Source organism: Eriocheir sinensis, chromosome 26, assembly GCF_024679095.1.
Source record: "Eriocheir sinensis breed Jianghai 21 chromosome 26, ASM2467909v1, whole genome shotgun sequence".
Classification (NCBI taxonomy): domain Eukaryota; kingdom Metazoa; phylum Arthropoda; class Malacostraca; order Decapoda; family Varunidae; genus Eriocheir; species Eriocheir sinensis.
The window spans coordinates 878,524-893,199 of NC_066534.1; the positions used below are offsets into that span (position 1 = coordinate 878,524).

Here is a 14,676-nt window from a genome sequence, read left to right on the forward strand (position 1 = left end):
GGTTCCTTCTGGCCCAATTGGAAATGATAGCAAGGTCTGAGGTTAAGCGTTCTGCAGCCTCCAGTCTAAAGTCTTGCAATTCTTCCTGTTGTGAAGGTCTTCAGTTAAAAGATGTTATGTAATGCAGAGTAGAGTTACCAGCATAAGGAAAGTTGGAAAGTTTTGTTTAGTGGGTGCAACATCTGTGGTCATATGCTGGAGAGAGACAGAAGGGGAAGGAATTATAGGAGAAGGGAACAGACCCCAGGAGACGGGACACAACCCCCGATTAATACCTGGTACCCATTCACTGCTGGGTTGACAGGGGCGTAGGGTATCGGAAAAGCCGCCCAAATTTTTCCACTCTGCCAGGGAATCAAACCCGGGCTCTCTCCCCTACCTACCAGCATATGAATGTATAGGAAAGAAGATAATCAGTGAACAACAGATGGGAGATAAAACAAAGCCCTGCAGGTCACTACTGTTGATAGATTTTGAGGAAGAACAGTGACCGTCTACCACAGCAAAGATAGATTGTCCAGAAAGGAAACTAGAAATAAAAGTAGAGAGTGATAGAGTCTGTAGGAGCTAGGTAGTTTGTTGAGCAGAGATGTGTGCCAGATTCTGTCAAAAGTTTTCTAGGTGTCTAGGGGCTGCTTTCACAGTCGTTTTGTATGTTTTTATCGTTACCAATGGTGGCGATCGATGCTATAGAATTTCCACTTAACCAGCAGCAGCAATGGACCAAATTTGTGGCTTTACTGTGTAGCAGCGACGGGCCAAATTTGTGGCTTTACCGTGTAGCAGCGATGGGCCAAATTTGTAGCTTTACCATGTAGCAGCGACAGGCCAAATTTGTGGCTTTACTGTGTAGCAGCAATGGGCCAAATTTGTGGCTTTACCATGTAGCAGCAACGGGCCAAATTTGTGGCTTTACCATGTAGCAGCGACGGGCCAAATTTGTGGCTTTACTGTGTAGCAGCGACGGGCCAAATTTGTGCCATGATTTAAATCCCCCAAAACAGATGATACATAAACTGATCACAAATGCTTTGATATATATTATGAAATGGTTTGTGTGAGGGGTGATTTTTTCTCATTTTTCTCGCTTGGAGGGACCATTAAGAAACATGATCCCTGCTGCTACCGGGTTAAAACTGGCCGATGGGGTAGTGGCGGCTGCGGGGTTAGTCTAGCCCCGCACCTTACCACACACTCTCAACACCTCTCCCTTCCTTTGCAGCCGCCACTACCCCATAGGCCAGTTTCACGTGGAAAACTATAGCGTCGATCGCCGCCATTGGTAACGATCAAAACAAACAAAACAACTGTGAAAGCGTCCCTTAATCAAAACATAAATACGTACATTCCCTTACAGTTGTTATGTTCTACACTTTGCAACAAACGTCCAGTTACTTACCAAGAAGTAGCGATTCCCCGAACTGGCCTCCCACAAACTGCTGTCTCAGGATACTCTGCCCCCATATGTAGGAGTCCTTAACACTTCCGGGAAATCTTGCACAGAAGCTTATGATCTTCATCTTCGAGTCTGCCACAACTTGTATATTGAGGGTGAACCTGCTCTGCCTGTTCATGAAGGGGATGGGATTTGTGGGCCCTTTGATAGGGATGTGCGTGCAGTCTATTGCCCCGATGACAGAAGGGAAGCCGTGGAGAGCGTAAAAACCCTGCTTGGTTTGCATGAGCGCCTGCTGGTCTTGGGGCATCTTGATATCCCGTATTGCCTTGTTGAACAGAGCCTCCGTGACACCCTTTATCACCCTGGAAATTGACGACTGGCTGATGCCGGCTGCATCGCCCACGACATTCTGAAATTTTCCACTGGCATAGAAGCGCAGGGCGACCAAGACCTGTGTGTGGACTGGAATGGCCTGAGCTCTGTTTGTGGGCCGGTGTATGTGTGGGCCAATCTCCTCACACAGCTGGAGGATTTCGTGACGCGGCAGCCGGTAGTGCGTCAAGAGGAGGTCGTCGCTGATATCCAGAGGGTTAAGGCGGTCTCTGAAGACTCGTTCTCGTCGTAGGCTGTAATGTTCCACCGCCTTGAGGAATTCCAAGTCAGCTGGAAGAGAAGATTTTATAAGTGGGGATAATTCAGTGTGGCAGTGTGGTTGATTTTCCTCCATGTTAACCCAGTGGTGGTGGTAGCAGCGGGGAACATGTTTCTTAATGGTCCCCCCAAGCGAGAAAAATGAAAAAAAATCACCCTCACACAAACCATTTCATAATATATATCAAAGCATTTGTGATCAGATTATGTATCATCTATTTTTTTGGGGTTTATATCATGGCACAAATTTAGCCCGTCGCTGTTACACGGTAAAGCCACAAATTTGGCCCGTCGCTGCTACACGGTAAAGCCACAAATTTGGCCCGTCGCTGCTACATGGTAAAGCCACAAATTTGGCCCATCGCTGCTACACGGTAAAGCCACAAATTTGGCCCATCGCTGCTACACGGTAAAGCCACAAATTTGGCCCATCGCTGCTACAGGGTAAAGCCACAAATTTGGCCCATCGCTGCTACACGGTAAAGCCACAAATTTGGCCTGTCGTTACACGGTAAAGCCACAAATTAGGCCCATCGCTGCTACACTGTAAAGCCACAAATTTGGCCCCTCGCTGCTACACGGTAAAGCCACAAATTTGGCCCATCGCTGCTACACGGTAAAGCCACAAATTTGGCCTGTCGCTGCTACACGGTAAAGCCACAAATTTGGCCTGTCGCTGCTACACGGTAAAGCCACAAATTTGGCCCGTCGCTGCTACACGGTAAAGCCACAAATTTGGCCTGTCGCTGCTACACGGTAAAGCCACAAATTTGGCCCATCATGTTGCTACGGTAAAGCCACAAATTTGGCCCGTCGCTGCTACACGGTAAAGCCACAAATTTGGCCCGTCGCTGCTACACGGTAAAGCCACAAATTTGGCCCATCACTGCTACACGGTAAAGCCACAAATTTGGCCCGTTGCTGCTACACGGTAAAGCCACAAATTTGGCCCATCACTGCTACACGGTAAAGCCACAAATTTGGCCTGTCGCTGCTACATGGTAAAGCCACAAATTTGGCCCGTCGCTGCTACATGGTAAAGCCACAAATTTGGCCCGTCGCTGCTACACGGTAAAGCCACAAATTTGGCCCATCACTGCTACACGGTAAAGCCACAAATTTGGCCCATCACTGCTACACGGTAAAGCCACAAATTTGGCCCATCACTGCTACACGGTAAAGCCACAAATTTGGCCCATCACTGCTACACGGTAAAGCCACAAATTTGGCCCATCACTGCTACACGGTAAAGCCACAAATTTGCCCCATCGCTGCTACTGGGTTACTGAAGTAGCAGTGGTCATGTACAATATAATCATGGAGAACTTATGATGTTATTTTCAATGAGTTTTCTTTATTAGTCTTCAAGAAAATACTCCTGCTGCTTCAGTGTAAAAACCAACGTCATAATCCATCCTTTATCACTGCTCCTTTTTCTCTTAATATTAAAAACTCCAAACTAATTGTCAAAACCTTCATAGAGCTTAATATTAAAAACTCCAAACTAATTGTCAAAACCTTCATAGAGCTTAATATTAAAAACTCCAAACTAATTGTCAAAGCCTCCATAGAGCTTAATATTAAAAACTCCAAACTAATTGTCAAAGCCTCCATAGAGCTTAATATTAAAAACTCCAAACTAATTGTCAAAGCCTCCATAGAGCTTAATATTAAAAACTACAAACTAATTGTCAAACCCTCCATAGAGCTTAATATTAAAAACTCCAAACTAATTGTCAAAGCCTCCATAGAGGTAGGTATGGCATCTCAACATTGTCTTCCTGTTGAACGCCCGTCACAAATATCCAATCAATTTCTTTTATTGTCATGATAGTGAGGGCTGGAAGACCCATATTTTTTTTTTTATGAGAGTGGACAAAAGCACCAAACTTTGTGGAGACGTTTGTTGGGTCCTGTATGTAGCAACAGTTTTTGATATGTTCCACAAAGTCAGTCTCAGATATATGCAGTAGCTTCACTTCACCGCAAAGATGTGTAGATTTACTACACTGGGAAAAGGAAAGAGAAATAATGTAAGTACTTTCGTATATTACATCTTTAGACTCCGAAGTCTTAAGATGTAATGGTGCGGTGGGAACAGAATCTCCTGTAGGCCTCAGTGTGTCAGCATGGAGGCAACCATTTTTTAATTTGTGGCCCTTCATAACTACTTTATGTGGGTCAACAGGGGTGAAGATGTCATGGAATTACAAGTGGACTGGCATAAAAGATTTTGCAGCTTTATATGAAGTCATTTCTCAGTAACCACTTTTTTTTGGAAGGTAGGTTTGATCTGTCATTCCCTTTAGTGTTTTGTTGATAAGGAAGATTCGCCATGAATGAATTGTCTCATGAACACACACCATTTACTGGGTGAAAACTTGAGTTCCCATGAGGTTGCTATGAGTGCAGTTTTGTTGAATGTTGATGTGTTGTAACTCACTGTTGAGAACGTGATGGTGGAGAATGGGAATGCTACAAGCTAGAGCTGTTTGAGGCCATCATTAGCAAACAAACCATGCATGATAAAGTGTTATGAGAGGAAAAGGCTGTAAATGAAAAATGGACAATGTATCTTGAAGACTTAATGAAAGTTAGTTAGTATTAACCTATTTGTTGTCTACCGGGCCCGGGCTAAGCTCTAATAGCCCAGTCTCCATATCTACATTCATCCAGCTTTTCCTGTGTGTGTGTGTGTGTGTGTGTGTGTGTGTGTGTGTGTGTGTGTATTTACCTGTTTGTTGTCTACCGAGCCCGGGCTAAGCTCTAATAGTCCAGTCTCCATATCTACATTCATCCAGCTTTTCTTGTGTGTGTGTGTGTGTGTGTATTTACCTATTTGTATTTACCTGTTTATTGTCTACCGGGCCCAGGCTAAGCTCTGATAGTCCCGTCTCCATATCTACATTGATCCAGCCTTTCCTTCATTAGTTGGACACTGCTCGCCTCCACCACCTCTTCCTGCAAGCTGTTCCATGTGTCAACACTTCTATGTGGAAAACTATACTTTTTCAAGTCTCTCAAACAGGTTCCTTTATTAAGGTTCTTTCCATGTCCTCTCAGCCCCTGCGTTATCACAGTTAAGAAGAGATCATCTCTATCCACCTCATCAAACTTATTTACCAACTTATACAGCGTGATCAGATCTCCTCTCTCCCTTTTTTGTTCCAGTGTCGCCAAGTCCATCTCCTTCAATCTGTCTTCTTACGTCATATTCCAGAGTTCTGGGAACATTTTAATTGCAATTCTTTCCAACTTTCTGATATCCTTCTTTTTGTGAGGCAACCACACAACTGCAGCATATTCAAGTTTTGGTCTTATCAGTGTTGTTATTATTTTCTTCATCATTTCTTTGTCCATATAATTGAATGATACCCTTATATTTTGCATCATCCTGTAGGTTTCTCCAAATAACTTGTTTATGTGCTTTTCTGGGGATAGTGTGTCTTGCATCGTTGCTCCTAAATCTTTTTCTTCGTGTATCACCTTTAAGTTTTCTTCTCCCAGGCAGGCAGACAAAATATACACTGAACCCTCGTTGGCACAGGGCAAAAAAAACAGTCACTCATTGGTTGATTTTATTTTTTGATCATATAGACATACACAGGCAACAGCTACACTGGTATTCAAATTCAATGATGGTTTACATTTGTACGGAGCCAATGAAACCTGTAACTTATTCACACACGCGGTGCACCTCAAAGTTTCTTGTTCTGTGTAGCACTTTGTTTTGTGAGGTCAGGTTAAGTTTGTCAGGTTAAGGTTAAGTTTGTCAGGTTAAGGTTAAGTTTGTCAGGTGAAGGTTAAGTTGTCAGGTAAAGGTTAAGTTTGTCAGGTTAAGGTTAAGTTTGTCAGGTTACTTTGTCAGGTGAAGGTTAAGTTTGTCAGGTTAAGGTTAAGTTTGTCAGGTTACTTTGTCAGGTGAAGGTTAAGTTTGTCAGGTTACTTTGTCAGGTGAAGGTTAAGTTTGTCAGGTTAAGGTTAAGTTTGTCAGGTTAAGGTTAAGTTTGTCAGGTTACTTTGTCAGGTGAAGGTTAAGTTTGTCAGGTTACTTTGTCAGGTGAAGGTTAAGTTTGTCAGGTTAAGTTTGTCAGGTGAAGGTTAAGTTTGTCAGGTTACTTTGTCAGGTTAAGGTTAAGTTTGTCAGGTTAAGGTTAAGTTTGTCAGGTTAAGGTTAAGTTTGTCAGGTTACTTTGTCAGGTGAAGGTTAAGTTTGTCAGGTTAAGGTTAAGTTTGTCAGGTTACTTTGTCAGGTTAAGGTTAAGTTTGTCAGGTGAAGGTTAAGTTTGTCAGGTTAAGGTTAAGTTTGTCAGGTTACTTTGTCAGGTTAAGGTTAAGTTTGTCAGGTGAAGGTTAAGTTTGTCAGGTGAAGGTTAAGTTTGTCAGGTTACTTTGTCAGGTTAAGGTTAAGTTTGTCAGGTTACTTTGTCAGGTGAAGGTTAAGTTTGTCAGGTTACTTTGTCAGGTTAAGGTTAAGTTTGTCAGGTTAAGGTTAAGTTTGTCAGGTGAAGGTTAAGTTTGTCAGGTGAAGGTTAAGTTTGTCAGGTTACTTTGTCAGGTGAAGGTTAAGTTTGTCAGGTTAAGGTTAAGTTTGTCAGGTTAAGGTTAAGTTTGTCAGGTAAAGGTTAAGTTTGTCAGGTTAAGGATAAGTTTGTCAGGTGAAGGATAAGTTTGTCAGGTTAAGGTTAAGTTTGTCAGGTGAAGGATAAGTTTGTCAGGTTAAGGTTAAGTTTGTCAAGTAAAGGTTAAGTTTGTCAGGTTAAGGTTAAGTTTGTCAAGTAAAGGTTAAGTTTGTCAGGTTAAGGTTAAGTTTGTCAAGTAAAGGTTAAGTTTGTCAGGTTAAGGTTAAGTTTGTCAAGTAAAGGTTAAGTTTGTCAGGTTAAGGTTAAGTTTGTCAGGTTAAGGTTAAGTTTGTCAGGTGAAGGTTAAGTTGTCAGGTTAAGGTTAAGTTTGTCAAGTAAAGGTTAAGTTTGTCAGGTTAAGGTTAAGTTTGTCAGGTGAAGGTTAAGTTTGTCAGGTGAAGGTTAAGTTGTCAGGTTAAGGTTAAGTTTGTCAGGTGAAGGTTAAGTTTGTCAGGTTAAGGTTAAGTTTGTCAGGTAAAGGTTAAGTTTGTCAGGTGAAGGTTAAGTTTGTCAGGTTAAGGTTAAGTTTGTCAGGTTACTTTGTCAGGTGAAGGTTAAGTTTGTCAGGTAAAGGTTAAGTTTGTCAGGTGAAGGTTAAGTTTGTCAGGTTAAGGTTAAGTTTGTCAGGTTACTTTGTCAGGTTAAGGTTAAGTTTGTCAGGTGAAGGTTAAGTTTGTCAGGTAAAGGTTAAGTTTGTCAGGTTAAGGTTAAGTTTGTCAGGTAAAGGTTAAGTTTGTCAGGTGAAGGTTAAGTTTGTCAGGTGAAGGTTAAGTTTGTCAGGTGAAGGTTAAGTTTGTCAGGTAAAGGTTAAGTTTGTCAGGTTAAGGTTAAGTTTGTCAGGTTAAGGTTAAGTTTGTCAGGTAAAGGTTAAGTTTGTCAGGTTAAGGTTAAGTTTGTCAGGTTAAGGTTAAGTTTGTCAGGTTAAGGTTAAGTTTGTCAGGTTAAGGTTAAGTTTGTCAGGTTAAGGTTAAGTTTGTCAGGTGAAGGTTAAGTTTGTCAGGTGAAGGTTAAGTTTGTCAGGTTACTTTGTCAGGTTAAGGTTAAGTTTGTCAGGTAAAGGTTAAGTTTGTCAGGTGAAGGTTAAGTTTGTCAGGTTAAGGTTAAGTTTGTCAGGTTACTTTGTCAGGTTAAGGTTAAGTTTGTCAGGTTACTTTGTCAGGTTAAGGTTAAGTTTGTCAGGTAAAGGTTAAGTTTGTCAGGTTAAGGTTAAGTTTGTCAGATTAAATTGTTTGCTACTACTACTACTACTACTACTACTACTACTACTATGTCTACACCTATAGCACTGGTAGGCTTGCTTGAGGGGCCTGGATGGTGTTCGCCCCCAGCCCGTCATGGCGCAGGCAAGTGTTTATAGTGGCGCCATAGTAGATTTGTTTTTCTATCATCGCATCACAGCCTTGGCGTCAACTTTCATGAGATGGATCTCTACACAAGTATAGACACAGTAACTAAGGTAGGTATTATAAGACACTTTTGCTCCTAACATCAGCTATTTCTGAAGGTCCAAGAGGGGGTCAGTCAGGTTCTAATGAGCGTTTCTTGAGGTTCACGGTACAGAGGAAGGGTCAAACCACCACCAGGGCCATGAAACTACTCCTGGAAATGCCCACAACTCCTATGAAAGCCTTGTCAAATGTATGTTTCTTAGGTTCACGGTACAGAGGAAGGGTCAAACCACCACCAGGGTCATAAAACTACCCGTGGAAATGCCCACAACTCCTACAAAAGCCTTGTCAATTAGGTGTTCTTGGGCAACGAAATGTCTTCTAATACAGGTAACTCTCGATTTACACGAGTTTGGTTTACGCGTTTTTGAAATGACGCGGGGCCCAAAATCCAAATAAATGTTTAATTTACACGTTTTTTCACTTCTACGTGATATTTTATGGAGTGGCCACCAGATGTCTCACGCAACTGGACTCACACGGCCACACAGCTGAGCTCAGTTCTTCCCGCGCGCCACTTGAACAACAATACAGTACCCACGCTACTCAACAACAACAACAACAACACCCTCGCTGCTGTGCTACCACGAGGGGAAGGGCAGCCAGAGGAGGAACCACGAGAGGGAGAGGAGTCAGAGTGATACAGTAGGCAATAAAGGTACAAACCTACCTCTTGTTGGATTTACTACATTGTTTTGGATTTACGCAATGACCTCTTCAAGGACGCAAGACTCGCATAAATCGAGAGTTACCTGTACGACCCTAAAGCTCCTCGTCCACAAGTTTGCTTTGAAGCTGACGAAGCTCTTTTGAATGAACCAGCTGTAGTTGGTGCCTCAGTTCTATGTGTGCCTTCTGAAGCTCCAGCTCCTTCTTTGCACTAGCCAACTGTATCTCCAAGATCTCCTGCTTTGCCTTGAACACCTCCAATTGTTTTTCATGAAGTTCCCTGGCTATGTCCTTTACTTCCGAGGCTCTCTTCTTGCCAAACCTGAATGTCTCCAGTCTTTCATCGGCTGCTATCTTTTGTCTCTTTGCTGGTGGCTCCATGGCCGAACCTGCAGAGTCACCCGCCTTGCTTGAGATAGTAGGGACATGTCTTTCTGGAGATGGACCACTGTCTGTGTCTGCTCCTGCATTACTGTAGGCAAGGTCTGGAAATTAGAATGCTGATTTTATTTCCTTGTGAGGAGTGAAGAAAGCGAGAAAGTTGGAAAGTTTTGTTTAGTGGGCGCAACATCTGTGGTCATATGCCGGAGAGAGACAGAAGGGGAAGGGATTATAGAAGGGGAACAGTTGGAAAGTTTGGTTTAATCGGTACAACATCTGTGGTCATATGCCAGAGAAGACAGAAGGGGAAGGAATTATAGGAGAATGGAACAGTTGGAAAGTTTTGTTTAGTCGGCGCAACACCTGTGGTCATATGCCGGAGAGAGACAGAAGGGGAAGGAATTATAGAAGGGAAAAAGTTGGAAAGTTTGGTTTAGTGGGCGCAACATCTGTGGTCACATGCCGGAGAGAGACAGAAGGGGAAGGGATTATAGGAGAAGGGGAACAGTTGGAAAGTTTGGTTTAATCGGTACAACATCTGTGGTCATATGCCAGAGAAGACAGAAGGGGAAGGAATTATAGGAGAAGGGAACAGTTGGAAAGTTTTGTTTAGTCGGCGCAACACCTGTGGTCATATGCCGGAGAGAGACAGAAGGGGAAGGAATTATAGGAGAAGGGAAAAAGTTGGAAAGTTTGGTTTAGTGGGCGCAACATCTGTGGTCATATGCCGGAGAGAGACAGAAGGGGAAGGAATTATAGAAGGGAAAAAGTTGGAAAGTTTTGCTTAGTCGGCGCAACACCTGTGGTCATATGCCGGAGAGAGACAGAAGGGGAAGGAATTATAGGAGAAGGGAAAAAGTTGGAAAGTTTGGTTTAGTCGGCGCAACATCTGTGGTCATATGCCGGAGAGAGACAGAAGGGGAAGAGATTATAGGAGAAGGGAAAAAGTTGGAAAGTTTGGTTTAGTCGGCGCAACATCTGTGGTCATATGCCGGAGAGAGACAGAAGGGGAAGGAATTATAGGAGAAGGGAAAAGTTGGAAAGTTTGGTTTAGTCGGCGCAACATCTGAAGTCATATGCTGGAGAGAGACAGAAGGGGAAGGAATTATAGAAGGGAAAAGTTGGAAAGTTTGGTTTAGTCGGCGCAACATCTGTGGTCATATGCCGGAGAGAGACAGAAGGGGAAGGAATTATAGGAGAAGGGAACAGTTGGAAAGTTTTGTTTAGTGGGCGCAACATCTGTGGTCATATGCCGGAGAGAGACAGAAGGGGAAGGAATTATAGGAGAAGGGAACAGTTGGAAAGTTTGGTTTAGTCGGCGCAACATCTGTGGTCATATGCCGGAGAGAGACAGAAGGGAAAGGAATTATAGGAGAAGGGAACAGTTGGAAAGTTTTGTTTAGTGGGCGCAACATCTGTGGTCATATGCCGGAGAGAGACAGAAGGGGAAGGAATTATAGGACAAGGGAACAGTTGGAAAGTTTGGTTTAGTCGGCGCAACATCTGTGGTCATATGCCGGAGAGAGACAGAAGGGAAAGGAATTATAGGAGAAGGGAACAGACCCCAGGAGACGGGACACAACCCCCGATTAATACTTGGTACACTGCTGGGTGGACAGGGGCGTAGGGTATCGGAAAAGCTGCCCAAATTTTTCCACTCTGCCCAGGAATCGAACCCGGGCTCTCTCGGTTGTGAGTCGAGTGTGCTAACCACTGCACCACGAAGCCCCCTGAGTGAAGAAAGCACTTCAAGGGTAAATAAAATACACAAAATGCCTGCAAAACAACACTGCCCTCACAGAAAGATGACAAGAGGATTCCCAAAGGGGTTTACTGATCATTCTGTTCAAACATGAGATCAATAGCAATGAAAATACAGCTTGAGAATCCCTTATCCCAAATCCCTGGGACCGACAGTCTTCCAGATTTTAGATTTTTTCGGATTTCAGAACATTTTTTATTTGAATCTAAATAAAATGAAATCTGAAATAAGTCAACATTTCATTTTTAACCCGGTGGTGGTATCACCCCTCACACAAACCATTTCATAATATATATCAAAGCATTTGTGATCAGATTATGTATCATCTATTTTGAGGGGTTTATATCGTGGCACAAATTTGGCCCGTCGCTGCTACACGGTAAAGCCACAAATTTGGCCCGTCGCTGCTACACGGTAAAGCCACAAATTTGGCCCGTCGCTGCTACACGGTAAAGCCACAAATTTGGCCTGTCGCTGCTACACGGTAAGTCACAAATTTGGCCCATCGTTGCTACATGGTAAAGCCACAAATTTGGCCCGTTGCTGCTACACGGTAAAGCCACAAATTTGGCCCGTTGCTGCTACACGGTAAAGCCACAAATTTGGCCCGTCGCTGCTACATGGTAAAGCCACAAATTTGGCTCGTCGCTGCTACATGGTAAGCCACAAATTTGGCCCATTGCTGCTACACGGTAAAGCCACAAATTTGGCCCGTTGCTGCTACACGGTAAAGCCACAAATTTGGCCTGTCGCTGCTATACGGTAAAGCCACAAATTTGGCCCGTTGCTGCTACATGGTAAAGCCACAAATTTGGCCCGTCGCTGCTATACGGTAAAGCCACAAATTTGGCCCGTTGCTGCTACATGATAAAGCCACAAATTTGGCCCATCGCTGCTACATGATAAAGCCACAAATTTGGCCCGTTGCTGCTACACGGTAAAGCCACAAATTTGGCCTGTCGCTGCTACACGGTAAAGCCCCAAATAAGGCCTGTCGCTGCTACACGGTAAAGCCACAAATTTGGCCGCTGCTACACGGTAAAGCCACAAATTTGGCCCGTTGCTGCTACACGGTAAAGCCACAAATTTGGCCCGTTGCTGCTACATGGTAAAGCCACAAATTTGGCCCGTTGCTGCTACATGGTAAAGCCACAAATTTGGCCCATCGCTGCTACATGGTAAAGCCACAAATTTGGCCCATCGCTGCTACATGATAAAGCCACAAATTTGGCCCGTTGCTGCTACACGGTAAAGCCACAAATTTGGCCTGTCGCTGCTACACGGTAAAGCCACAAATTTGGCCTGTCGCTGCTACACGGTAAAGCCACAAATTTGGCCCGTTGCTGCTACACGGTAAAGCCACAAATTTGGCCTGTCGCTGCTACACGGTAAAGCCACAAATTTGGCCCGTTGCTGCTACCGGGTTAAAGTAATGCAATGTGGAGGTGAAATTCAGATCTCGTGTTAAAATAATGTTTTGTATTTACTGTACAAAAAAACATGATGATCAGTGCTTACAAAATGAGGCTAAATGCCGCCCCAGACATTACAACTACATCAGGTCTAGGAAACTTGAGGGAGAGGAAACACCATCAATGACGTCAGTTTCATCAGAAGCGGTTGAGGGCCCTGGAAGCAGATGCTCCAGGGATGAGGAAGCACTGTGCTGGATGGCTTTTTTAGGTGCTTCTTGCGGTGTCATTTGCCTCAATAATTGTGTGGCAAATCCTTATGTAAGCAGTTCTTGACACAGTGACACACACTATATAGTATAGCAGAAAATTTACATTGATACATTTAAGGGATGCATTTTTAAACTACTCCAATTGAACTTTAAATAACCTGACCTCTAACGTTCGCCCCCCCTGACCCCCCCAGCGTGGTAACACTGCACTGTGACTGCAGCAGAAAATGCATAACTGACAACTTGGGCCCGTGGGTAACAGCTGAGCCAGGCGGAACTTGGATTCCATAAGAGTGCCCAGGAGGGTTTCTACAGGGGCACTAATTTTATACGGATTTTTTAATAGTACGGGGGGCCTGGCTCCCTAACACCCGTACTATTTGTGGGACAACTGTGTGTATATATATATATATATATATATATATATATATATATATATATATATATATATATATATATATATATATATATATATATATATATATATATATATATATATACGTAGTACTTGGTTACTGGATAAATGTGACAACAAACATTGGTTGTGTGTTGTGTTCCTCTTTTATTGTACAAAAGTAAAGTAATCATTCTGTCATACATATTTTTCTTTTTTTTACACATATAGCAAAGATGGTGTCTGCTGCACCTTTGAAGCTGTCTGCTGCACCTTTGAAGCTGTCTGCTGCATCCTTGATGGTGTCTGCTGCTGCCCTAACACTCTCTGCAGCCAGGCACACGTCCTTTATGGCTTGCAGTGACTTGTGCTCCAACACATCACAAGCTTTGCTAATCCCAGCGTATGCAGCCTTCTTCTGCATGGCGGCAGCCTCACGGCGCCTCTTTGGAAGACGCTTGTGGTGTTGTTGCACCTGTGTTGACGTGGAGGGCTGTGGCTGGAGCCTCTCGGGCAACACATTGTCCGGCTCCTCAGTTTCTTGCCCGTCGCTTTCCTCGATCAGTTCTGGAATGGAGACAGATATCAATACCTACCATCCATCTATATAACTTGGCCACCCCCAAAGGTAGCTTGTTGTTGTTTCTCAGACTTGAGATCACCCGCCGGATAATTTTGGCTGAAGGCTGCGGCAGTTTCTCTTGACGCCTCGGCCTTGTCCAGAGTGACCGCCATCCCATGTGACTCATCCTGCAGGACAGGCTTCTCGGAGACCAGCGGCTCAGCAGGAATTTCTTCTGTCCTGGCTGAGTGGAGCCTCTAACTTGGCATCACCATGTTAAGAGCTATCTTCATGGGCAGCGAATGTAGACAGCTCAAACAGGATTTTTTTTTTATTTTATTTTTTTTTTTTTTACGTGAACGTCTATAGCGCCGGTAGGCTTTCTTGAGGGCCTGGATGGTAGTCGGCCCCAGCCCATCATGGCGCAGGCAAGTGTTTATAGTGGCGCCATCTTCTCTTGGCTCATGCTGCCCCCCGGAACTCCTCCTTGATTCACTTGGGCGGTTTCCTCTAGAGTCCGGGTTGATGGGTGGTCTTCAGGACAGCATGTGGGTAGTTTTAAGCCACTCGGCGGTGACTGAAAAATCCCAGGTGGTAGCATGGGGATTCGAACCCACGTCGTCCATCACGCAGGTAGCCCGTGTAGCCCAGCACGCTACCACTCAGCCACAGCCTACCCTGCATTAGTTCTAGTAATACATGCAAGGTACATACCACCATAACCAGTCCTTCTCATGTACTGCAATCCTTTCAGAGCAGTCATTGGTATACTTTGGGTCTCCCGTTCCACGACAGACATCACCCTTTCTTGTCGAGAAATAGTGGAATTACATAGAATTTCATAGAAAACCAGACCACACAGGCCCTAAGGCCCAAACTAGGTGGTCTGTCCTAAACCTAAGTGACAGTTGTTATGCAGCCACCATGGCACGGCAGGAGTATTCTTTCACTTCCGTCATTCTGTCATTGAAGGGATGAATGGCATGAAATTTCTGAGTACAGGTAACTCTCGATTTACGCGAGTTTGGTTTACACATTTTTTAAATAACGCGTGGTCCAAAATCCAAATAAATGCTTAATTTACACATTTTTTTTTCACTTCTA

At 43.9% G+C, this 14,676-nt stretch overlaps 1 protein-coding gene and 1 long non-coding RNA gene across 51 annotated transcripts; one reads left to right on the plus strand and one right to left on the minus strand.

Annotated features, from left to right (window-relative positions):
- Nucleotides 1-1,391: 1,391 nt before the first annotated feature.
- On the minus strand, nt 1,392-2,126 carry LOC127003877 (putative nuclease HARBI1). The gene has a single exon (XM_050870983.1). It carries the CDS (start codon nt 2,124-2,126, stop codon nt 1,392-1,394), a length of 735 nt encoding a protein of 244 aa, XP_050726940.1.
- A 3,181-nt stretch (nt 2,127-5,307) lies between these two features.
- LOC127003673 (uncharacterized) lies at nt 5,308-8,877 on the plus strand. 50 transcript variants are annotated; one of them, XR_007757284.1, is made up of 10 exons: nt 5,317-5,871; nt 5,945-6,010; nt 6,051-6,116; nt 6,224-6,449; nt 6,503-6,674; nt 6,795-6,854; nt 6,915-6,948; nt 6,988-7,058; nt 7,139-7,219; nt 7,260-8,877. It is a non-coding gene; the product is annotated as an uncharacterized LOC127003673 (long non-coding RNA). The 50 variants fall into 50 exon arrangements; XR_007757271.1 differs by having other exon boundaries at nt 5,309-5,871; nt 6,224-6,343; nt 6,377-6,436; nt 6,516-6,688; nt 6,769-7,219; XR_007757275.1 differs by having other exon boundaries at nt 5,316-5,871; nt 6,503-6,581; nt 6,795-6,834; nt 6,895-7,219.
- The last annotated feature ends 5,799 nt before the right edge of the window (nt 8,878-14,676 follow it).